The sequence below is a fragment of the Oncorhynchus mykiss genome, chromosome 22 (assembly GCF_013265735.2).
Source record: "Oncorhynchus mykiss isolate Arlee chromosome 22, USDA_OmykA_1.1, whole genome shotgun sequence".
NCBI classification, from domain to species: Eukaryota; Metazoa; Chordata; class Actinopteri; order Salmoniformes; family Salmonidae; genus Oncorhynchus; species Oncorhynchus mykiss.
The window spans coordinates 579062-597828 of record NC_048586.1 but is presented as its reverse complement, the minus strand read 5'-3'; the positions used below and the strand labels follow the sequence as shown (position 1 = coordinate 597828).

Here is an 18767-nt window from a genome sequence, read left to right as displayed (position 1 = left end):
AACCAGCCATAACATAACTGTCTACCATGAGTTAACCAAAAAACTCCACCCTGTGTCCCTGACCAGTGTAGCCTCTTACGCCTGAGGGGTGTGCTTCAAAGCCATACAGTACAGAGCTTGGAAAACTAGACGACATGTTGACTCAAAACATCCCATAATAAAGAACTTAATACATTTCATGTGATCAATAGAAAATCTGGAAAATCAGTTGTCTGAGCTCTAGGGGACAGGTCAGTTTTAAATATACTGAACAAAGATAAATGCAACCATTTCAAAGGTTATACTGAGTTACAGTTCATATAAGGAAATATGTCAATTTAAATCAATTCATTAAGCCCTAATCTATGGATTTCACGTGACTGGGAATACAGATATGAATCTGTTGGTCACAGATACGTATAAAAAAAATGTAAAGCCATGGAAGAACTGGGATGTTTTCAGCTTCCAGGAATTGTGTACTGATCTCTAAAACCACATTGGAGGCAGTTGCTGGTAGAGAAATAAACATAAAATTCTCTGGCAACAGGTCTGGTGGATATTCTTGCAGTCAAGAATGCTAATTGCATGTTTACTCAACCCTACCCCTAACCTAACCCTAAGTTTACTGTGGCATTGTGTACTGTGACAAGACTGCACATTTTAGAGAGTGGCCATTTGTCCCCAACACAAGGTGCACCTATGTAATGACCATGCTGTTTAATAACTTCTTTGGGATAGCGGGCAGCATTTTCACTTTGGATGAAAAGCGTGCCCAGAGTAAACTGCCTCCTACTCAGTCCCAGATGCTAATATATGCATATTATTATTAGTCTTGGATAGATAACACTCTGAAGTTTCTAAAACTGTTTGAATGATGTCTGTGAGTATAACAGAACTCATATGGCAGGCAAAAACCTGACAAAAAATCCAAACAGGAAGTGGGAAATCTGAGGTTTGTAGTTTTTAAACTCAGCCCCTATCGAATACACAGTGGGATATTGGTTATGTTGCACTTCCTAAGGCTTCCACTAGATGTCAACCGTCTTTAGAAACCTGTTTGAGGCTTCTACTGTGAAGGGGGGCCGAATGAGAGGGGATTGAGTCAGAGGTCTGCCAGCTGCCTCGATCTCAGTCACGCGCATTCACATGAGGTAGCTCTCGTTCCATTGCTTTTCTACAGACAATGGAATTCTCCGGTTGGAACATTTATGATAAAAACATCAAAGATTGATTCTATACAACCTGTTATATAACTTCTTGAAACTTTTTGTCCGACGTTCGGCTGGACCTGCACGCGCGTTTTGGATTTGTTAACCAAACGCCCTAACAAAAGGAGGTATATGGACATAAATGATGAACTTTGTGGAACTGGGATTCCTGGGAGTGCATTATGATGAAGATCAAAGGTAAGTGAATATTTATAATGCTATTTATGACTAATGTTGACTGCGCAACATGGCGGATATTTCTTTTGGCTGTTTTGGGCTCTGAGTGGCGTACTCAGATTATGCTTTTTCCGTAAAGTTTTTTAAAAAATCTGACACAGCGGTTGCATTAAGGAGAAGAGGATCTAAAATTCCATGCATAACACTTATAATGAGTATTTCTGTGAATTGATGTGGCTCTCTGCAAAATCACTGCATGTTTTGGAACAACTTAGCATAACAAGCCAATGTAAAATGAGATTTTTGGATATAAATATGCACTTTATCGACCAAAACATACATGTATTGTGTAACATGAAGTCCTATGGGTGTCATCTGATGAAGATCAAAGGTCCTCTATATTTGTGCTTTTTGTGACTCCTCTCGTTGGCTGGAAAAATGGCTGGGTTTTTCTGTGACTTCGTGGTGACCTAACAATCGTTTGTGGAGCTTTCGCTGTAAAGCATTTTTTAAATCAGACACTGGCTGGATTAATGATAATTTTATATTTAAAATGGTGCCTAATACTTGTATGTTTGAGAAATTGTATTTATTAGATTTTTGCAGATTTGTATTTGGCGCCCTGCAATTTCATTTCATTGGCTGTTGGGCGAGGGGTTATAGATAATCCATCCACCTGATAGGTGTGGCATATCAAGAAGCTGATTAACCTGTCTGGGAATAGGGTTCCGCTAGCACTATTCCCAGACAGGTTAATCAGCTTCTTGATATACTACACCTATCAGGTGGATGGATTATCTTGACAAAGCAGAAATGCTCACTAAAAGGGATCTAAACAAATTTGTGCACAAAATTTGAGAGAAATAAGCTTTTTATGCATTTGGAACATTTCTGGGATCTTTTATTTCGGCTCATGAAGCGTTTATATTTTTGTTCAGTGTATAGGAATGGAGTATACAGTGAGAAAAGTAGGAATTCCTGATTAATCAGGAAAAATCGCATCCCTGAAAAATTCGCATTTTAAGTAGAACACGATTATCTTCGGTTGTTCCTTCGCTGCCAACATGGACTCCACGGATGCTTCGGACAGAGTTTCAAGGTGGGAAAAAAGAGAAAAGTATGTCAAACTCTGTACAGTAAATCCACAGCCCCCTTCAACGGCTCTACCAGGTGGGCATCATGTCGGGGAACCAGACACGACCGAGGTGCTTTGACACCTCCCAGTGGATTTCATCTAGGTTGTACTTATGGTCAGGAATCAGCACCTCCTCCATGATGGACAGCTGGGACAACCTCCGACCGCACATCTTCACGAATTCCACGAACGCGCTGCACGACACCTCACACTCCCCAAGGCCAATGGCCGACAGCTGGGTGCAGCGCTTGGCGATGCGGATTAGCTCCTCGTCCAGTGGCCGCAGCCCATTGGCGCACACCACCAACTCCACCAACCGGGGGCAGTGAAGCCCCACGCGGCCCAGCACATCCTTACTGACTGAGCGACCAAAGTAGAGGTGGGTGATGGGGACTTCCTCCCTGAAGAAGGGGCCGAACTCGTCCTCGTAGAGGAAGAAGTACATGACCAGGTTGAACTTGGGCGAGTGGCGCAGCATAGCGTCCCAGCTGGACTTCCTGATGGTGTGGAAGTGCTGCCCGGGGTTCTCGCTGACCACATCAATGCGGAGATGCTCCAGGTGCACGTGTTTCTCAGAGGAGAGGGCTAATAACAGCTCATCACTCAGCAGGTGGTAGTTCAGCGCCAGCTCCCTCAGGCCATGGCACTGGTCCGCCACACACAGGATACCTGCACACACAGAAAACTTTGGTTTACAAATATAGTCCTATTATTACTCCAATTATAACATATGTCCCTATTAATTCAAATTAGTTTAGCTTTATAATAAATAAGTATATTTAACACACGTATATTGTGAGAATGTTGATATCACAAACAGAAAATGTTATAAGCAGTTTTGATATCTACAGTGGGGCAAAAAAGTATTTAGTCAGCCACCAATTGTGCAAGTTCTCCCACTTAAAAATATGAGAGAGGCCTGTAATTTGTAGGTGACCAAATACTTATTTTCCACCATAATTTGCAAATAAATAAATTAAAAATCCTACAATGTGATTTTCTGGATTTTGTTTCCTCATTTTGTCTGTCATAGTTTAAGTGTACCTATGATTAAAATTACAGGCCTCTCATCTTTTTAAGTGGGAGAACTTGCACAATTGGTGGCTGACTAAATACTTTTTTGCCCCACTGTATAGAGTATCAGAATGAGCAGGTTAAGTTTCATCTTGCACGCTAATGTTAACTAAATTCAGTTGGAGAGAATTTATTTGGCACATCTTAGATTGACTAAAACGCTCTTATCCAGAGCGACTTACAGGAGCAATTAGGGTTAAGTGCCTTGCTCAAGGACACAGACAGATTTTTCATCTAGTCAGCTCAGGGATTCGAACCAGCAACCTTTGGGTTAATGGCTCAAAGCTCTTAACCGCTAGGCTACCTATTGCCCACATAGTTAACTTAAAATTTATAAAATAAACCCAGCAAAAAAAGAAAAGTCCCTTTTTCAGGACCCTATCTTTCAAAGATAATTCGTAAAAATCCAAATAACTTCACAGATCGTCACAAACAATTAATGAACATGCACCTGTGGAACAGTCGTTAAGATATTAACAGCTTACAGACGGCAAGCAAATAAGGTCACAGTTATGAAAACTTAGTACACTAAAGAGGCCTTTCTACTGACTCTGAAAAACACCAAAAGAAAGATAACCAGGGTCCCTGCTCATCTGTGTGAACGTGCCTTACGCATGCTGCAAGGAGGCATGAGGACTGCAGATGTGGCCAAGGCAATTTCCATACTGTGAGACGCCTAAGACAGCGCTACATGGAGACCGGACAGACCGCTGATCGTCCTCGCAGTGGCAGACCACGTGTAACACCTGCACAGGATGGTTACATCCGAACATCACACCTGCGGGACAGGTACAGCATGGCAACAACAACTGCCCGAGTTACATCAGGAACACACAATCCCTCCATCAGTGCTCAGGCTGTCTGCAATAGGCTGAGAAAGGCTAGACTGAAGACTTGTAGGCCTGTTGTAAGGCATGTCCTCACCAGATATCAAACCCAAACAGGACTGGCAAAAAGTGCTCTTCACTGACGAGTCGCGGTTTTGTCTCACCAGGGGTGATGGTCGGATTCGCGTTTATCGTCGAAGGAATGAGCGTTACACCGAGGCCTGTACTCTGGAGCGGGATCGATTTGCAGGTGGAGGGTCCGTCATGGTCTGGGGTGGTGTGTCACAGCATCATCGGACTGAGCTTGTTGTCATTGCAGGCAATCTCAACGTTGTGCGTTACAGGGAAGACATCCTCCTCCCTCATGTGGTACCCTTCCTGCAGGCTCATCCTGACATGACCCTCCAGCATGACAATGTCACCAGCCATACTGCTCGTTCTGATTTCCTTCAAGACAGGAATGTCAGTGTTCTGCCATGGCCAGCGAAGAGCCCGGACCTCAATCCCATTGAGCACATCTGGGACCTGTTGGATCGGAGGGTGAGGGCTAGGGCCATTTCCCCCCCCAGATATGTCCCGGAACTTGCAGATGCCTTGGTGGAAGAGTGGGGTAACATCTCACAGCAAGAACTTGCAAATCTGGTGCAGTCTCACTTAAGTTGCGCTGCATGAATGACTCGCCTCACGAAGCTCCCATTTTCCTTGTTGTGCTTCTTTGTAAACAAACACACGTGACTGGCTCAAACCGCTGTTTTGGAAAATTAGTACCGGTAAGCTTCATAGAAATAAAAAAAGGATACATGCGATCTGCTTATCTATTATCTAGTGCATGTTGACTGCAGGTATTTACTTAAAGTACTAATATTCAAAGCCCCAAAAAAGTAACTTAACATAGTGCTAGCAAATAATAAGGAATCCTCAAAGACAATGCTAACGAGCACATTGCAAACATTTTGTACAGTTCCTGACCTAAACTATACAAGTAACTCAAAAACACTACTCAGTTTGTTGCACGCACAAAATGAATATTAGCCCTTGATACAGGTGAGAATTCTCTGCTGTTACCAAGTGAATGCTTGATTATCGAAGAAGCTAATCATTTAACACTAAATTAGCAATCCAAATGCCCAACTGCTGAGCATTTAGCACATTTTAGACAGTTAACTTAATAGTTTTAAGATATCTCTGAATTAGAGAGGTGTGGGGGAGCTGCCTTAAATCGGCATCCACGTCTTCGGCGCCCGGGGAACTGCCTTGCTCAGTGGCAGAACACTACACCAATGAGGGGGGTAGTGAGACCAGGCAGTTTAAGTGTTAATGAGGGCTTTCACTGTTGAGCCCAAGGTTTTTGGTTTGAAACTACAGCTATGAAGGCCTCAGATATGACGCTGCCTCTCTAACTCACCGTCCCCTCCGTTCTCCCTCCCTCCATTGACAAAAAGGGGACACTGTCTTCCAGCTGATGGCAAAACTCAAGTCGCACTGCATTATTCCTGCCTCATGCACCAAATAATGTTAATCCGATGTCCAGATAAAGTGAAATATTACTCAATATAAAAAAAATGTAAAAAGGACAAGCCTATAATAATAACAAGCTTATCGAAACACTTTGCTATACTCATTCATTGCAGCTGCAGTGTTGGTTGTAGCACATTTTATGGCTTATAAACATGTTGACAGTGCTGAATAACAAACATAAAATGATTCAAAAACAGCAGTGCTTTGGTTTTAAAGTTTTGAAATCTCACAGTATCAACTTTGCTGTGCACTCAAGGCTTCTTTTTTATTGTCTATGGCTGGAGGAAACTGTGAAGACACGGTGATCTGAGCTATTTGATTGGCCAGCGGTAGTCCTGTCGGTGCACTTGATTTGCTCAGGTGCACCTTCAGACACATGAAATGGTTCAAAATGTGAACACTTTGCCTTCCCGACACTACGGTTGCTGAATCAAGTGCACCTACCGCCAACAGCACGAAACAAATAAAACAAAAAATAGAAACTCCAAGGCTTAATCATTTTTAACAGAAACGTTTGGTGATTGACTAGGAATGCTTTGGAGATGGACCAGTCGATCGCTACCAATGGGTTGGCAACCACTGCTATAGAGGCTTCTTTTTTCTTTGACTTTGTGCAATTAACTTGCCAGCTATGAGACAAAACGACATAAATACTTTGAAAACAGCTACTGCAGCATTTATTTTGCTATAAATGTGATCATACTTTACTATTTTTATTCACAAATGCAAGTGAAATGCTCGGACTGTGGAGCCCTGACCACCTGCCAATGTGACTGGTGAAAAAGACATACCCGCCAATGCAAAAATATATTTATGTTTTGAATTTCCTATTTAAAGTGTATATTTTTGTAATTACAGGTCTCATCTGTAAAGAGGCCTTGACCTCAGCATTTGGGGGGGGGGGGGGGGGGGGGCAGGTCATACCAAGGATCATTTAGCTATTTGATTTAGAATTTTAGGACCCCTTAAGGTATCAACCAAATTAATTAAAAAAATGGTTAATTAAACACTTAATTTATTTGGCCTTATTACAATTAGCCCATAGAAATGCATTGAATAACAGCTTCATATGTGGATAAACATAGTCCAAGAGATTTCTAAAGGAAGTCTGTTCTGAAGTATCTATCTATCTGTATCTGTCGGAGAAATATAAGATCACATTTTTTTTTTTTTTACATGTATTTAACCCCTCCTTTTAGCCACTAAACTGTCTCTATATACTTCCATTCATTTTTTTAAACAGAGTTGACACTTATTTGAGTGCCTAATCAGGAGTCGACTGGCGTTGCTCAGGGACCATTCAATGGAATAATCCATTCTAGGGATCATTCAATGACCATAAACTCAGACAAGCTACCTGCAGGGGAGACATGAGGGCAGCTGCTCATCTTCAACATCCTCAGCGTGTCGCTGTTGTTGGCCACCAGGACCTTCAGGGACGGGTCATCCACCGGTGTGTCGTCGATCTTCAGAGATGACAGGGACTTGGAGTTGACAAACACCACCGTCAGGGCCGAGATGAAATGAGACTGAAGGAGGAAAACAATCAGTCAACAGGTAAATAAAATGGATGATTGCAGGTGTAGGGTATAATAAAAGACCCTAAATCGTCAAAACGTTGCACTAATGGACTGCATCAATACACGGTGGACTGTTTAATGGAATTGCCTTGAAAGAATGAATGGAGAATGTGTTCAGGTTGAACTGTCTGCACACCGCTCCACTGTGGAATTACAGGCTCAGTGTAAACTGTGGAATTTTGACCTTTAAAACGGGAGCCAAAAGCTAATGGACAATCAAATCCTAGTTATAGAATAGTATTCACAATCAAGGTTACACATTAGAATGCCAACCATTGTCATGGAACATTTGGTACCAACAGTTTCCTGAACACTAAATATACAGTGCAGTCAGAAAATATTCAGACCCCTTGCAGCCTTATTCTAAATTGGATTAAATTGCCCCCCTCCATCAATCTACACAAAAACCCCACAATGACAAAGCAAAAACAGGTTATACATTTTTGCAAATGTATAAAATTAAATCAAACAGAAATATGACATTTACATAAGTATTCAGACCCTTTTTACTCAGTACTTTGTTGAAGCACCGCTGGCAGCGATTTAAACCTTGAGTCTTCTTGGGTGTGACACTACAAGCTTGGCACACCTGTATTTGGGGAGTTCTTCTCTGCAGATCCTCACAAGCTCTGCACAGCTATTTTCAGGTCTCTCCAGAGATGTTCAATCGGGGTCAAGCCCACTCAAGGACAGCAGAGACTTCTCCTGAAGCTCTTCCTGCATTGTCTTGGCTGTGTGCTTAGGGTTGTTGTCCTGTTGGAAAGTAAAACCTTCGCCCCAGTCTGAAGTTTTGAGCAGGTTTTCATCAAGGATCTCTACTTTTCTCCGTTCATCTTTCCCTCAATCTTGGACTGGTCTCCCAGTCCCTGCCACTGAAAAACATCTCCACATCATGATGCTGCCACCACCATGCTCCGTAGGGATGGTGCAAGGTTTCCTCCAGACATGACACTTGGCATTCAGGCCAAAGAGTTCTTGGTTTCATCAGACCAGAGAATCGTGTTTCTCGTGGTCTAAGAATCCTTCAGGTGCCCTTTGGCAAACTCCAAGTGGGCTGTCATGTGCCTTTTACTGATGAGTGGCTTCTGTCTGGCCACTCTACATTAAAATGCCTGATTGGTGGAGTGCTGCAGAGATGGGAGAACCTTCTAGAAGGACAACCATCTCCACAGAGAAACTCTGGCGCTCTGTCAGAGTGTCCATTGGGTTCTCGGTCACCTCCCTGACCAAGGCCCTTCTCCCCTGATTGCTCAGTTTGGCCGAGCGGCCAGCTCTAGGAAATGCCTTGGTTCCAAAATCCTTCCATTTGAGAATGGAGGTCACTGTGTTCTTGGGGACCTTCAATGCTGCAGACATTTTTTGTACCCTTCCCCAGGTCTGTGCCTTGACACGATCCTGTCACGGAGCTCTACGGACAATTCCTGCGACCTCATGGCTTGGTTTTTGCTCTGACATGCACTGTCAACTGTGGGACCTTATATACACAGGTGTGTTCCCTTACAAATCATGTCCAAATCAATTTGGAGAAACATCTCAAGGATGATCAATGGAAACAGGATGCACCTGAGCTCAATTCTCTCATAGCAAAGGGTCTGAATACTTTAAAGAAGGTTTCTGTTTTTTATTTGTAATACATTTGCAAACATTTCTAAAAACCTGTTTTCACTTTGTCATTATTGGGTAGATTGATGTCGAAAAAGTAATGGGGTCTGAATACTTTCCGAATACACTGTAAGGCCAATCTTTGGCTCTGGTTCCAACAGGCTGAGTGTAAGCTACCTTGGGCAACTCCATGAAGCTGGGTCTGGCCGTAGAGATGAGCCCTAGTGTCTTTAGTGAACAGTTCACCAGCTGGGAGAGAATGTCACAGGCTGCCTCTGCAGATTCCGTGCTGCTGTCCACCTAGAGATAAAATAAAAAAACAATTAAAAAAAACAATATATACTTAAAAATATAAACACAAAATGTTGGTCCCATGTTTCATGGAAATAAAAGAGCTCCGAGATGTTCCAGATGTACAAAAAGTGTATCTCAAATTTTGTGCACAAATTTGTTTTACATCCCTGTTGGTGAGCATTTCTCCTTAGCCAAGATATTCCAGCCACCTGACAGGTGTGGTATCAACAAGCTGATTAAACAGTACGATCACTACACAGGTGCATCTTGTGCTGGGAACAAAAGACCACTAAAATGTGCAGTTTGTCACCAACGCCACAGATGCCTCAAGGTGAGGGAGCGTGGCATGCTGACTGCAGGAATGTCCACCAGAGAATTGAAAATGTTAATTTCTCTATCATATTCAATTGACCAATTTCCTTATATATATATCCCTAACGCAAACATTTTGAAATAGTTGCATGTTGCATTTATATTTTTGTTCACCCAACACTTGACCTCTGATGCCAATCATACAATTAAATATTGATTTCGCATACCATTCTTAATCAAAAACAAACAATTGCAGATTCCCCTCAATTTCTTTTCAGCATCGGTGGCAAAGTTGACGTAAGTAGTCCGCGTGGGCCTGTTTTGAAGCTCATTTCCTGCAATTCAGCATTTTGCAATGCGCATGACAGAAATGGTGCAGTTTAAAAGCTAATTTCCTATGGTTTATGCCGTGTTATTATGCCATCTGTGTGACTCAAACATATCATGAATGGGGGCCCCATACCATTCATTTTTATTTTAGATTCTCCCTTTTATTTTGGTTATTGTTAGTTCTCAAAGATGATCTTATTTAAACGATTAATGGACAAACGCAACGATTAATGGACAAAGGGGAAACACTGAATTCCCACTCACTTTGAAGCTGACATACTGTAGGTGGTTCGAATGCCTCTTGATGATCTGTTTGATTAGGTCTGGGTGTGTCGCCTTCAGGTAAGAACTGGCAGGCTGGTTCAGCTCAAACTCAAAGCACCTCCATAGCTCGGGCATGTGGAAAGCTTGGTTCCAGCCACGGCACACTTGCGAGGCATACGCCCGATCCAGAAGAGGCAGGAATTGGAAGATGTTGAGCAGGATCTCCTGAGGGAGCAGTGCCCAGTCGAAGCCAAACTCGCAGAGATCTACATCAGTCTCTTCCTCCTCCTCCTCTTGCTGCTTCTCTTTGCTTGGCTGTAGCTTCCGCACCTTCTTGCAGGACTCGGTTGGGCCCTCGCTGGAAGAGCTGCAGGCGTCCTCATCTCCTTTCACCCTCTTCATCCTATAGGAGGAGACACACAACGAGGTTTGGTGGGAATAATACATCGCAAATCATTGGCCTGCTGGCAATTATAGTTTATTAAACATGGGATTTCGTACATTAAAATCACAGCATACAATGCCATAATTATAGAAGAATAACAGCCAGGTAACAATACAAAAAAGTGATCTTATTTTATTGCCTAATTGAAACTAATAACTGCTACTGCATTCCTGGCATACAACATTTTCACAATATTAGGCAGGGTAGGAACGTCAAAAGTTCCGGTTTGGACACTAGTGTAGAGCGCCTGGTTAAATTATGTTTAGGAACATTTTTTCAATCTCTAAAATGGCTAATACTATTGAGAAATGTGTGACTATTGAAAAAAGGCTGAGTTTGCTTTGTTTTCTATAATCCTAAATTACGATATTTTATTATTTTGCCATATCTAATTACCAAAAATATAAAAGACATGCAACAATTTCAATTATTTTGTCAATTGAAATAAATTAATTAGACCCTAATTTATGAATTTCACATGACTGGGCAGGGGTGCAGCATATTTTTCCCCCCACAAAGGGGCTTTATTACAGACAGAAATACTTGTCAGAGCCATTGGAGTTGGTTAACTTCTCTAGGATAGGCGGCAGCATTAGGAATTTTGGATGAAAAGCATGCCCAAATTCAACTGCCTGCTCCTCATCCCCAGAAGATAAGACTGAGCCTGTGGCACTCTGCCAGACCACTCACTCAAAGAGCTCTTATGAGCCCCTCCTTTAGAGTAGAAGCATCAAACACGTTTCTAAAGACTGTTGACATCTAGTGGAAGCCGTAGGAAGTGCAAAATGACCAATATCCCACTGTGTATTCGATGGGGGCTGAGTTCAAAAACTACAAACCTCAGATTTCCCACTTCCTGGTTGGATTTTTTCTCAGGCCTGGCATATGAGTTCTGTTATACTCTGACATCATTCAAACAGAGTGTTTTATATCCAAATCTACTAATTATATGCATATTCTAGCTTTTATGGCTGAGTAGCAGGCAGCTTAATTTGGGTACGCTTTTCATCCAAAATTCCCAATACTGCCCCCTACCCCAAAGAAGTTAAACAGCATGATCATTACACAGGTTCACCTTGTGCAGAGGACAATAAAAGGCCATTCTAAAATGTGCAGTTTTGTCACACAACACAATGCCACAGATGTATAAAGTTGAGGGAGCATGCAATTGGCATACTGACTGCAAGAATGTCCACCAGAGCTGTTGCCAAATAATTCAAAGTTCATTTTTCTACCATAAGCTGCCTCCGTGTTTTTTTTAATAGAATTTGGCAATAGGTCCAACCGGCCTCAACCCTAGACCACATGCACCCACGCCAGTCCAGTACCTCCACATCCGGCTTCTTCACCTGTGGGATTGTCTGCAAGACCCACTGGTTGATGCTTATTTATAAAACCCTCTTAGGCCTCACTCCCCCCTCTGAGATATCTACTGCAGCTCTCATCCTCCACATATAAAACCCGTTCTGCCAGTCAGATTTTGTTGACGGTCCCAAAAGCACACACATCCCTGGTCGCTTGTCTTTTCAATTCGCTGCAGCTAGCGACTGGAATGAGCTGCAACAAACACTCGAACTAGACAGTTTTATCTCAATCCCTTTATTCAAAGACTCAATCATGGACACTCTTACTGACAGTTGTGGCTTATTTGCGTGATGTATTGTTGTCTCTACCTTCTTGCCCTTTGTGCTGTTGTCTGTGCCCAGTAATGTTTGTACCATGTTGTGTTGCTACCATGCTGTGTTGTCATGTGTTGCTGCCTTGCTATGTTGTCGTCTTAGGTCTCTTTATGTAGTGTTGTGTTGTCTCTCTTGTCCTATATTTATATTATTATTTGTTTTAATCCCAGCCCCCATCCCCTCTGGAGACCTTTTGACTTTTGGTAGGCAGTCATTGTAACAAATAATGTGTTCTTCAATGACTTGCCTAGTTAAATAAAGGTTAAATAAACATTTTTAATACAATTTTAAAAATGGTAAGGGTAGGCAACAACGCTGATCCTCAACACTTAGTCCCCTCCTGCACTCCCTGTTCACCCACAACTGCATGGCCAAACACGACTCCAACACCATCATTAAGTTTGCTGACGACACACAAGAGTGGTAGGCCTGATCACTGACAACGATGAGACAGCCCATAGGGAGGTCAGAGACCTGGCAGGTGAACAACCTCTCCCTCAATGTGAGAAAGACAAAGGAGCTGATCGTGTACTACAGGAAAAGGAGGGCCGAACAGGCCCCCATTAACATTGACTGAGCTGTAGTGGAGCAGGAGGAGGGTTTCAAGTTCCTTGGTGTCCACATCACCAACAAACTATCATGGTCCAAACACAGCAAGACAGTCGTGAAGAGGGCACGACAACACCTTATCCCCCTCAGGAGACTGAAAAGATTTGGCATTGGTCCCCAGATCCTCAAAAAGTTCTAGAGCTGCACCATCAAGAGCATCCTGAAGGGTTGCATCACCGCCTGGTATGGCTCAGCATCTGACCGTAAGGCACTACAGAGGGTAGTGTTTTTTTTACACTGCTGCTACTCGCTGTTTATTATCTATGCATATTTACTTCACCCCTACCTACATGTACAAATGACCTCGACTAACCTGTACCCCGGTACATTGACTCGGTACCGGTACACCCTGTATATATTTTTACTTTCGTTTATTTGGTAAATATTTTAACTCTTTCTTGAATTGCACTGTTGGTTAAGGGCTTGTAAGTAAGCATTTCCGAGTAAGGTGTACACGTGCTGTATTCAGCACATTTGACAAGATTTGATTTGGGTTTTGGAAAGTGCAAGTTGATGACCTTGATGATCCTTTCCAATAAATATAGGGGTATTATTCTGGTGACATGAGATCATCGATGCTTGGCTCCCATTTGACAAATAAAAATAATAAAAATAATCAGTCGGGTCTCAATTTACTGTAGAATAAACAAAGTGCAATTTCAAGACTTGGTTGAGCATCAAAAATTGTTCACTTGATATATCAGTCACTGATAGTCACTCAATTAGCCCATGTCAGCTAACTTTCTTTTAGATTGGTAAATTAGTCTAGTGGGCAGCTATCTAAACTGGTAATAATCAAAGTCAAGGTTGATTTTGTTAGTCTCACTCTATGGCAAAATACAGAGCAACTGGAGCCACTAATGATGAGGTAAGATTTTTTGTGACCCCCACCCCCGATGTACACTACACATGCGCTCTAGCCAACAGCAGGCAGTTGACAATACCAGCACACTCGCTATACAATATTTTTTTGTGAGAAACCCATAAGCAGTTGAAAATGCGATGGAAACCAATTTCTTGTATTTTTTATTCGGCAAATGGGAATTCTACCGCAAAAGGTATTTTTATGTGCACTACGTCATCTTTATCTGCAACAAGTCAATTTGATGGAAACATCTCTGGTGGGAAAATACACGTTTGCTCCCTGTTCTATTGATTTTAATGTGATAGATGGAAGTAATTAACAGAAGTGTCCTCTAACCAGTGATGTACACATTATTCAATGTGTTAATCGATGCGAGTGATTGAAAAAACAGTTTTGCGTTTCTCTTTCTGTTTTGGTTGACCCCCGTATTAAAATGCAACATTTCAAAATGTAGCGAACAGTTCTGCAGGCTGTCATCTAACCAGTGACGTAAAAAATATATCCAGTAACCATGTGGTTTTGAGTTTAAACAGCGCATTGCAACTTGACAAAAACAACAGTTTTTGGAGAGTGAAGTTTATAAGGTGCTCGTATAAAAAAAATATGATTACTATTGTTGTACATGCATGTGTAAAAACTACATTTTATGTTTAGATGTTCAATATATCAAACGGTTTCTGCATATTGGCATTGGGCTATTTATAAACATGTTCTACTGTTAGCAAGAACAGCATCATTTTCAACTTAAATTTGAGGAATATAAACATAACTCAACATTAATTTTCAATGGTATTGTTCTTAAATCAGGTAAAACGTTGTGATTGATTTATTTTGATGATATACCAGAAATCACCAAAACGGGTTTGCACTGCCTACTATGGGGCCATACAGCCATTGGAGCCAGAAGGGCAACTGTAACATTAACTACAAACTAGGACTATACAATGATGAGAAACCTAACGCAAGTTAGTTAGCCATTACAATAAAGTTATTTGACAACTACTTAGAAATTCATAGCTAGCTAGTTAGCATCCTTCCACGCATGAGGATACTGTCTGGCCAAGTTTGCTGTGCCAAAGTTAACCTAAGTTATTTAACTAAGTGGCAGCATTTTACGAGCTAGTCAAATTATTGGTAGATAACTAACCCCAACGTTAAACCGACAATGAAATTATATTATAGTTGACCCATCCCCTTACCTTATGTTTACACTTGACAGCTGGATAGCTGTTGACGTGAAAAAATCCGATCACTGGCAACTTCAACCTCGGCCGACACTTGAACAACTCATTCACCCGAGCCAAATATCGCCACATTTACAGTTTCCTTTTAGATAATGTTCGTGTGTTGTGCTATATCTCCGGTGACGTAAATTACTTTGCGGGAGTTTCAGCTGACCCCCCATCCGTGAAATGGCGACGTGTTGTTGTGACAGTAGCGGTGCATTGTGGGTGATACTGTATGAAATGGCTTCCTCTTCTTCGGTGGGATTTATTCGCTTTTGGCATCCGACGGTAATGTTGCTTTACCGCCACCTACTATACTGGAGTGTGGGCCAGAGAAGAGGAGAAACTAAATCCTACCTGCCAGCCCCGTTGCTCTTAAAAAAAAAAAATAATAATAATATTTGAGACTATATCTAATGATGTTCTACTCAATATTCTCTTTGAACTAATTTCCTGGTTCACCTTCTCCCTCATACTAGATATCAGCCTCTCCCTTTCCTCTGATACTGCCCACACTGTAGCAATACACCCACAATGTAACAGGGCTCCCGGTTGGCGCAGTAGTCTAAGACACTGCATCGTAGTGCAAGAGGCACCACTGCAGTACCTGGTTTGAATCCAGGCTGCATCACATCCGGCCGTGATTGGGAGTCCCATAAGGTGGGGCACTATTGGCCCAGCGTCATCTGGGTTTGGCAGGGGTAGGCTGTCGTTAAATAAAGGTTCAAAACAATAATCATACATGTAAGGTCTTATTCAACACAGCCGGTTGTTCTGCCCAGATCAGTCTAGGGTCAAAGTATACCCCCAAGGGATCTGAAGGCCCTGACAAAATCCAAGTTTCTCCCATATAACCTCAAGCGTACCTCATCTCCCACCTTCCTCCTGGTAAAGAACACTGTCAGAGTTCTCTTACAGAAATATAAATATTTAACATTCATGAAAATACAGCTTCACTTCTTGTTAATCCAGCCGCTGTGTCAGATTTCAAAAAGGCTTTACTGCAAAAGCACACCATGCAATTATCTGAGGACAGCTCCCCGCATACAAAAGCATGAAAAACATTTTTCAACCAGGCAGGTGCGCCACAAAAGTCAGAAATAGTGATAAAATAAATGCCTTACCTTTGAAGATCTTCTTTTGTTGGCACTCCAAAAGGTCACAGCTACATCACAAATGGTCCTTTTGTTCAAAAATGTCCTTTATCCTTTATATCCCAAAAAACTCAGTTTAGCTGGCACGCTTCAGTCAATAATCCACCGGTTTCCCTCCTTCAAAATGCATACAAAATTAATCCCAAACGTTCCCAATAAACTTCTCCAAACAAGTCAAAGAACGTTTATAATCAAACCTCAGGTACTCTAATACGTAATTAAATTATACAATTTAAGACAGAGAAGCCCTAGGAACTGCAATCTGGGAGGTTTTGCCTCATAATAAACATGACAGCCATTGGAAACAATGGTAGGCTGAAATTATAATTTTTGGGGGTTTGTCCTCAGGGTTTCGCCTGCTATATCAGTTCTGTTATACTCACATACATTATTTTAACAGTGTTAGAAACTGTAGAGTATTTTCTATCCAAATCTACCAATTATATGCATATCCTAGCTTCTGGGCCTGAGTAACAGGCAGTTTATTTTGATCATGCTTTTCATCCGTACGCCAAGATAATGCCCACCGCTCTACCTCATCAAATGCTTTCTGTACCTTCCTGACTACGTATGGCACATTTATTCCCCTCTTCCATAAGGCCCCATCATCTGCAAATAATGACCGGCCGTATCTGAGAGTAAACATCATTGATCATGATTGAGATTGCTTTATGTGCTATATTGCTCTGTCTGCATGCTATGTCTTGCTTGTCCTATGTTGCTCTGCGTGTGCACACTGCTCATTGATTGTCTGTATTGTAATTGTTTTTAATAACCTGCCCAGGGACTGCGGTTCAAAATTAGCCGGCTGGCTAAAACCGTCACTTTTACTGAAACGTTGATTAATGTGCCAGTCCCTGTAAAAATACAAAGAAACTTAAACTCAAACTGTGGTCTAATCACGCTCCCCTGCGGTGTGCGGTTATCCACCAGCTAGCTGCCTGATAGAGACTTCCCCACCCTCACCTGGTTAGACCTTCCAAACAAGAAAACGTTATCCAGTTGTATGTTCTTCCTCCTATCCTATAATATCAAGCTTGATTAACAACCCCGTCTTCCACATCACAAAATACAGCTACAACAGTCTCCTTGCTCACCTGACCCTTCCATACTTCCTCTACCCTTCCTGAACCCACTCTGATGTGGCGATACTAGCCCACTGCTTTCCAGGAAGTAAGTTAGCCTCTCCGTAATCATATGATTCATAATCTTACATACATGTGATGTTAAAGCTATTGGCCGATAGCTTGTTGGCCTTGATGGGTCCTTCCCTGGCTTTCAGATTGGTACCACTACTGGCTCAGAGCTGCCTGGTTGTTTCCCCTGGTTAGGTTCTAAATAAATGCTTAGTTATGAGTTTTTCCGCACTTTATCTAACCTGACCTCAAATCAAATCAAATGTATTTGTCACACACACATGGTTAGCAGATGTTTATGTGAGTGTAGCGAAATGCTTGTGCTTCTAGTTCCGACAATGCAGTAATAACCAACGAGTAATCTAACCTAACAATTCCAAAACTACTGCCTTATACACACAAGTGTAAAGGGATAAATAATATGTACATAAAGATATATGAATGAGTGATGGTACAGAACGGCATAGGCCAGATGCAGTAGATGGTATCGAGTACAGTATATAGATATGAGATGAGTAATGTAGGGTATGTAAACAAAGTGGCATAGTTTAAAGTGGCTAGTGATACATGTATTACATAAAGATGCAGTAGATGATAGAGTACAGTATATACAGTGGGGCAAAAAAGGATTTAGTCAGCCACCAATTGTGCAAGTTCTCCCACTTAAAAAGATGAGAGAGGCCTGTAATTTTCATCATAGGTACACTTCAACTATGACAGACAAAATGAGAAGAAAAAAATCCAGAAAATCACATTGTAGGATTTTATGAATTTATTTGCAAATTATGGTGGAAAATAAGGCCCATCTGAAGTTTGCTAGAGAGCATTTGGATGGTCCAGAAGAAGATTGGGAGAATGTCATATAGTCAGATGAAACCAAAATATAACTTTTTGGTAAAAACTCAACTCGTCGTGTTTGGAAGACAAAGAATGCTGAGTTGCATCCAAAGAACACCATACCGACTGTGAAGCATGGGGGTGGAAACATCATGCTTTGGGGCTGTTTTTCTGCAAAGGGACCAGGACGACTGATCCGTGTAAAGGAAAGAATGAATGGGGCCATGTATCGTGAGATTTTGAGTGAAAACCTTCTTCCATCAGCAAGGGCATTGAAGATGAAACGTGGCTGGGTCTTTCAGCATGACAATGATCCCAAACACACCACCTGTGCAACAAAGGAGTGGCTTCGTAAGAAGCATTTCAAGGTCCTGGAGTGGCCTAGCCAGTCTCCAGATCTCAACTCCATAGAAAATCTTTGGAGGGAGTTGAAAATCCGTGTTGCCCAGCAACAGCCCCAAAACATCACTGCTCTAGAGGAGATCTGCATGGAGGAATGGGCCAAAATACCAGCAA

General features: G+C 41.9%; 1 protein-coding gene across 1 annotated transcript; it reads right to left on the bottom strand.

Moving 5' to 3' along the window:
* Positions 1-2248: 2248 nt before the first annotated feature.
* On the bottom strand, positions 2249-15343 carry fbxl3a (F-box and leucine-rich repeat protein 3a). Its single transcript, XM_021578607.2, has 5 exons — positions 15098-15343; positions 10301-10703; positions 9278-9400; positions 7276-7447; positions 2249-3168 (listed from the first exon to the last, which is right to left on the bottom strand). The coding sequence occupies exons 2-5, from the start codon at positions 10700-10702 to the stop codon at positions 2528-2530; spliced, it is 1338 nt and encodes a 445-aa protein (XP_021434282.1). The 5' UTR covers position 10703; positions 15098-15343; the 3' UTR covers positions 2249-2527.
* Positions 15344-18767: the final 3424 nt, after the last annotated feature.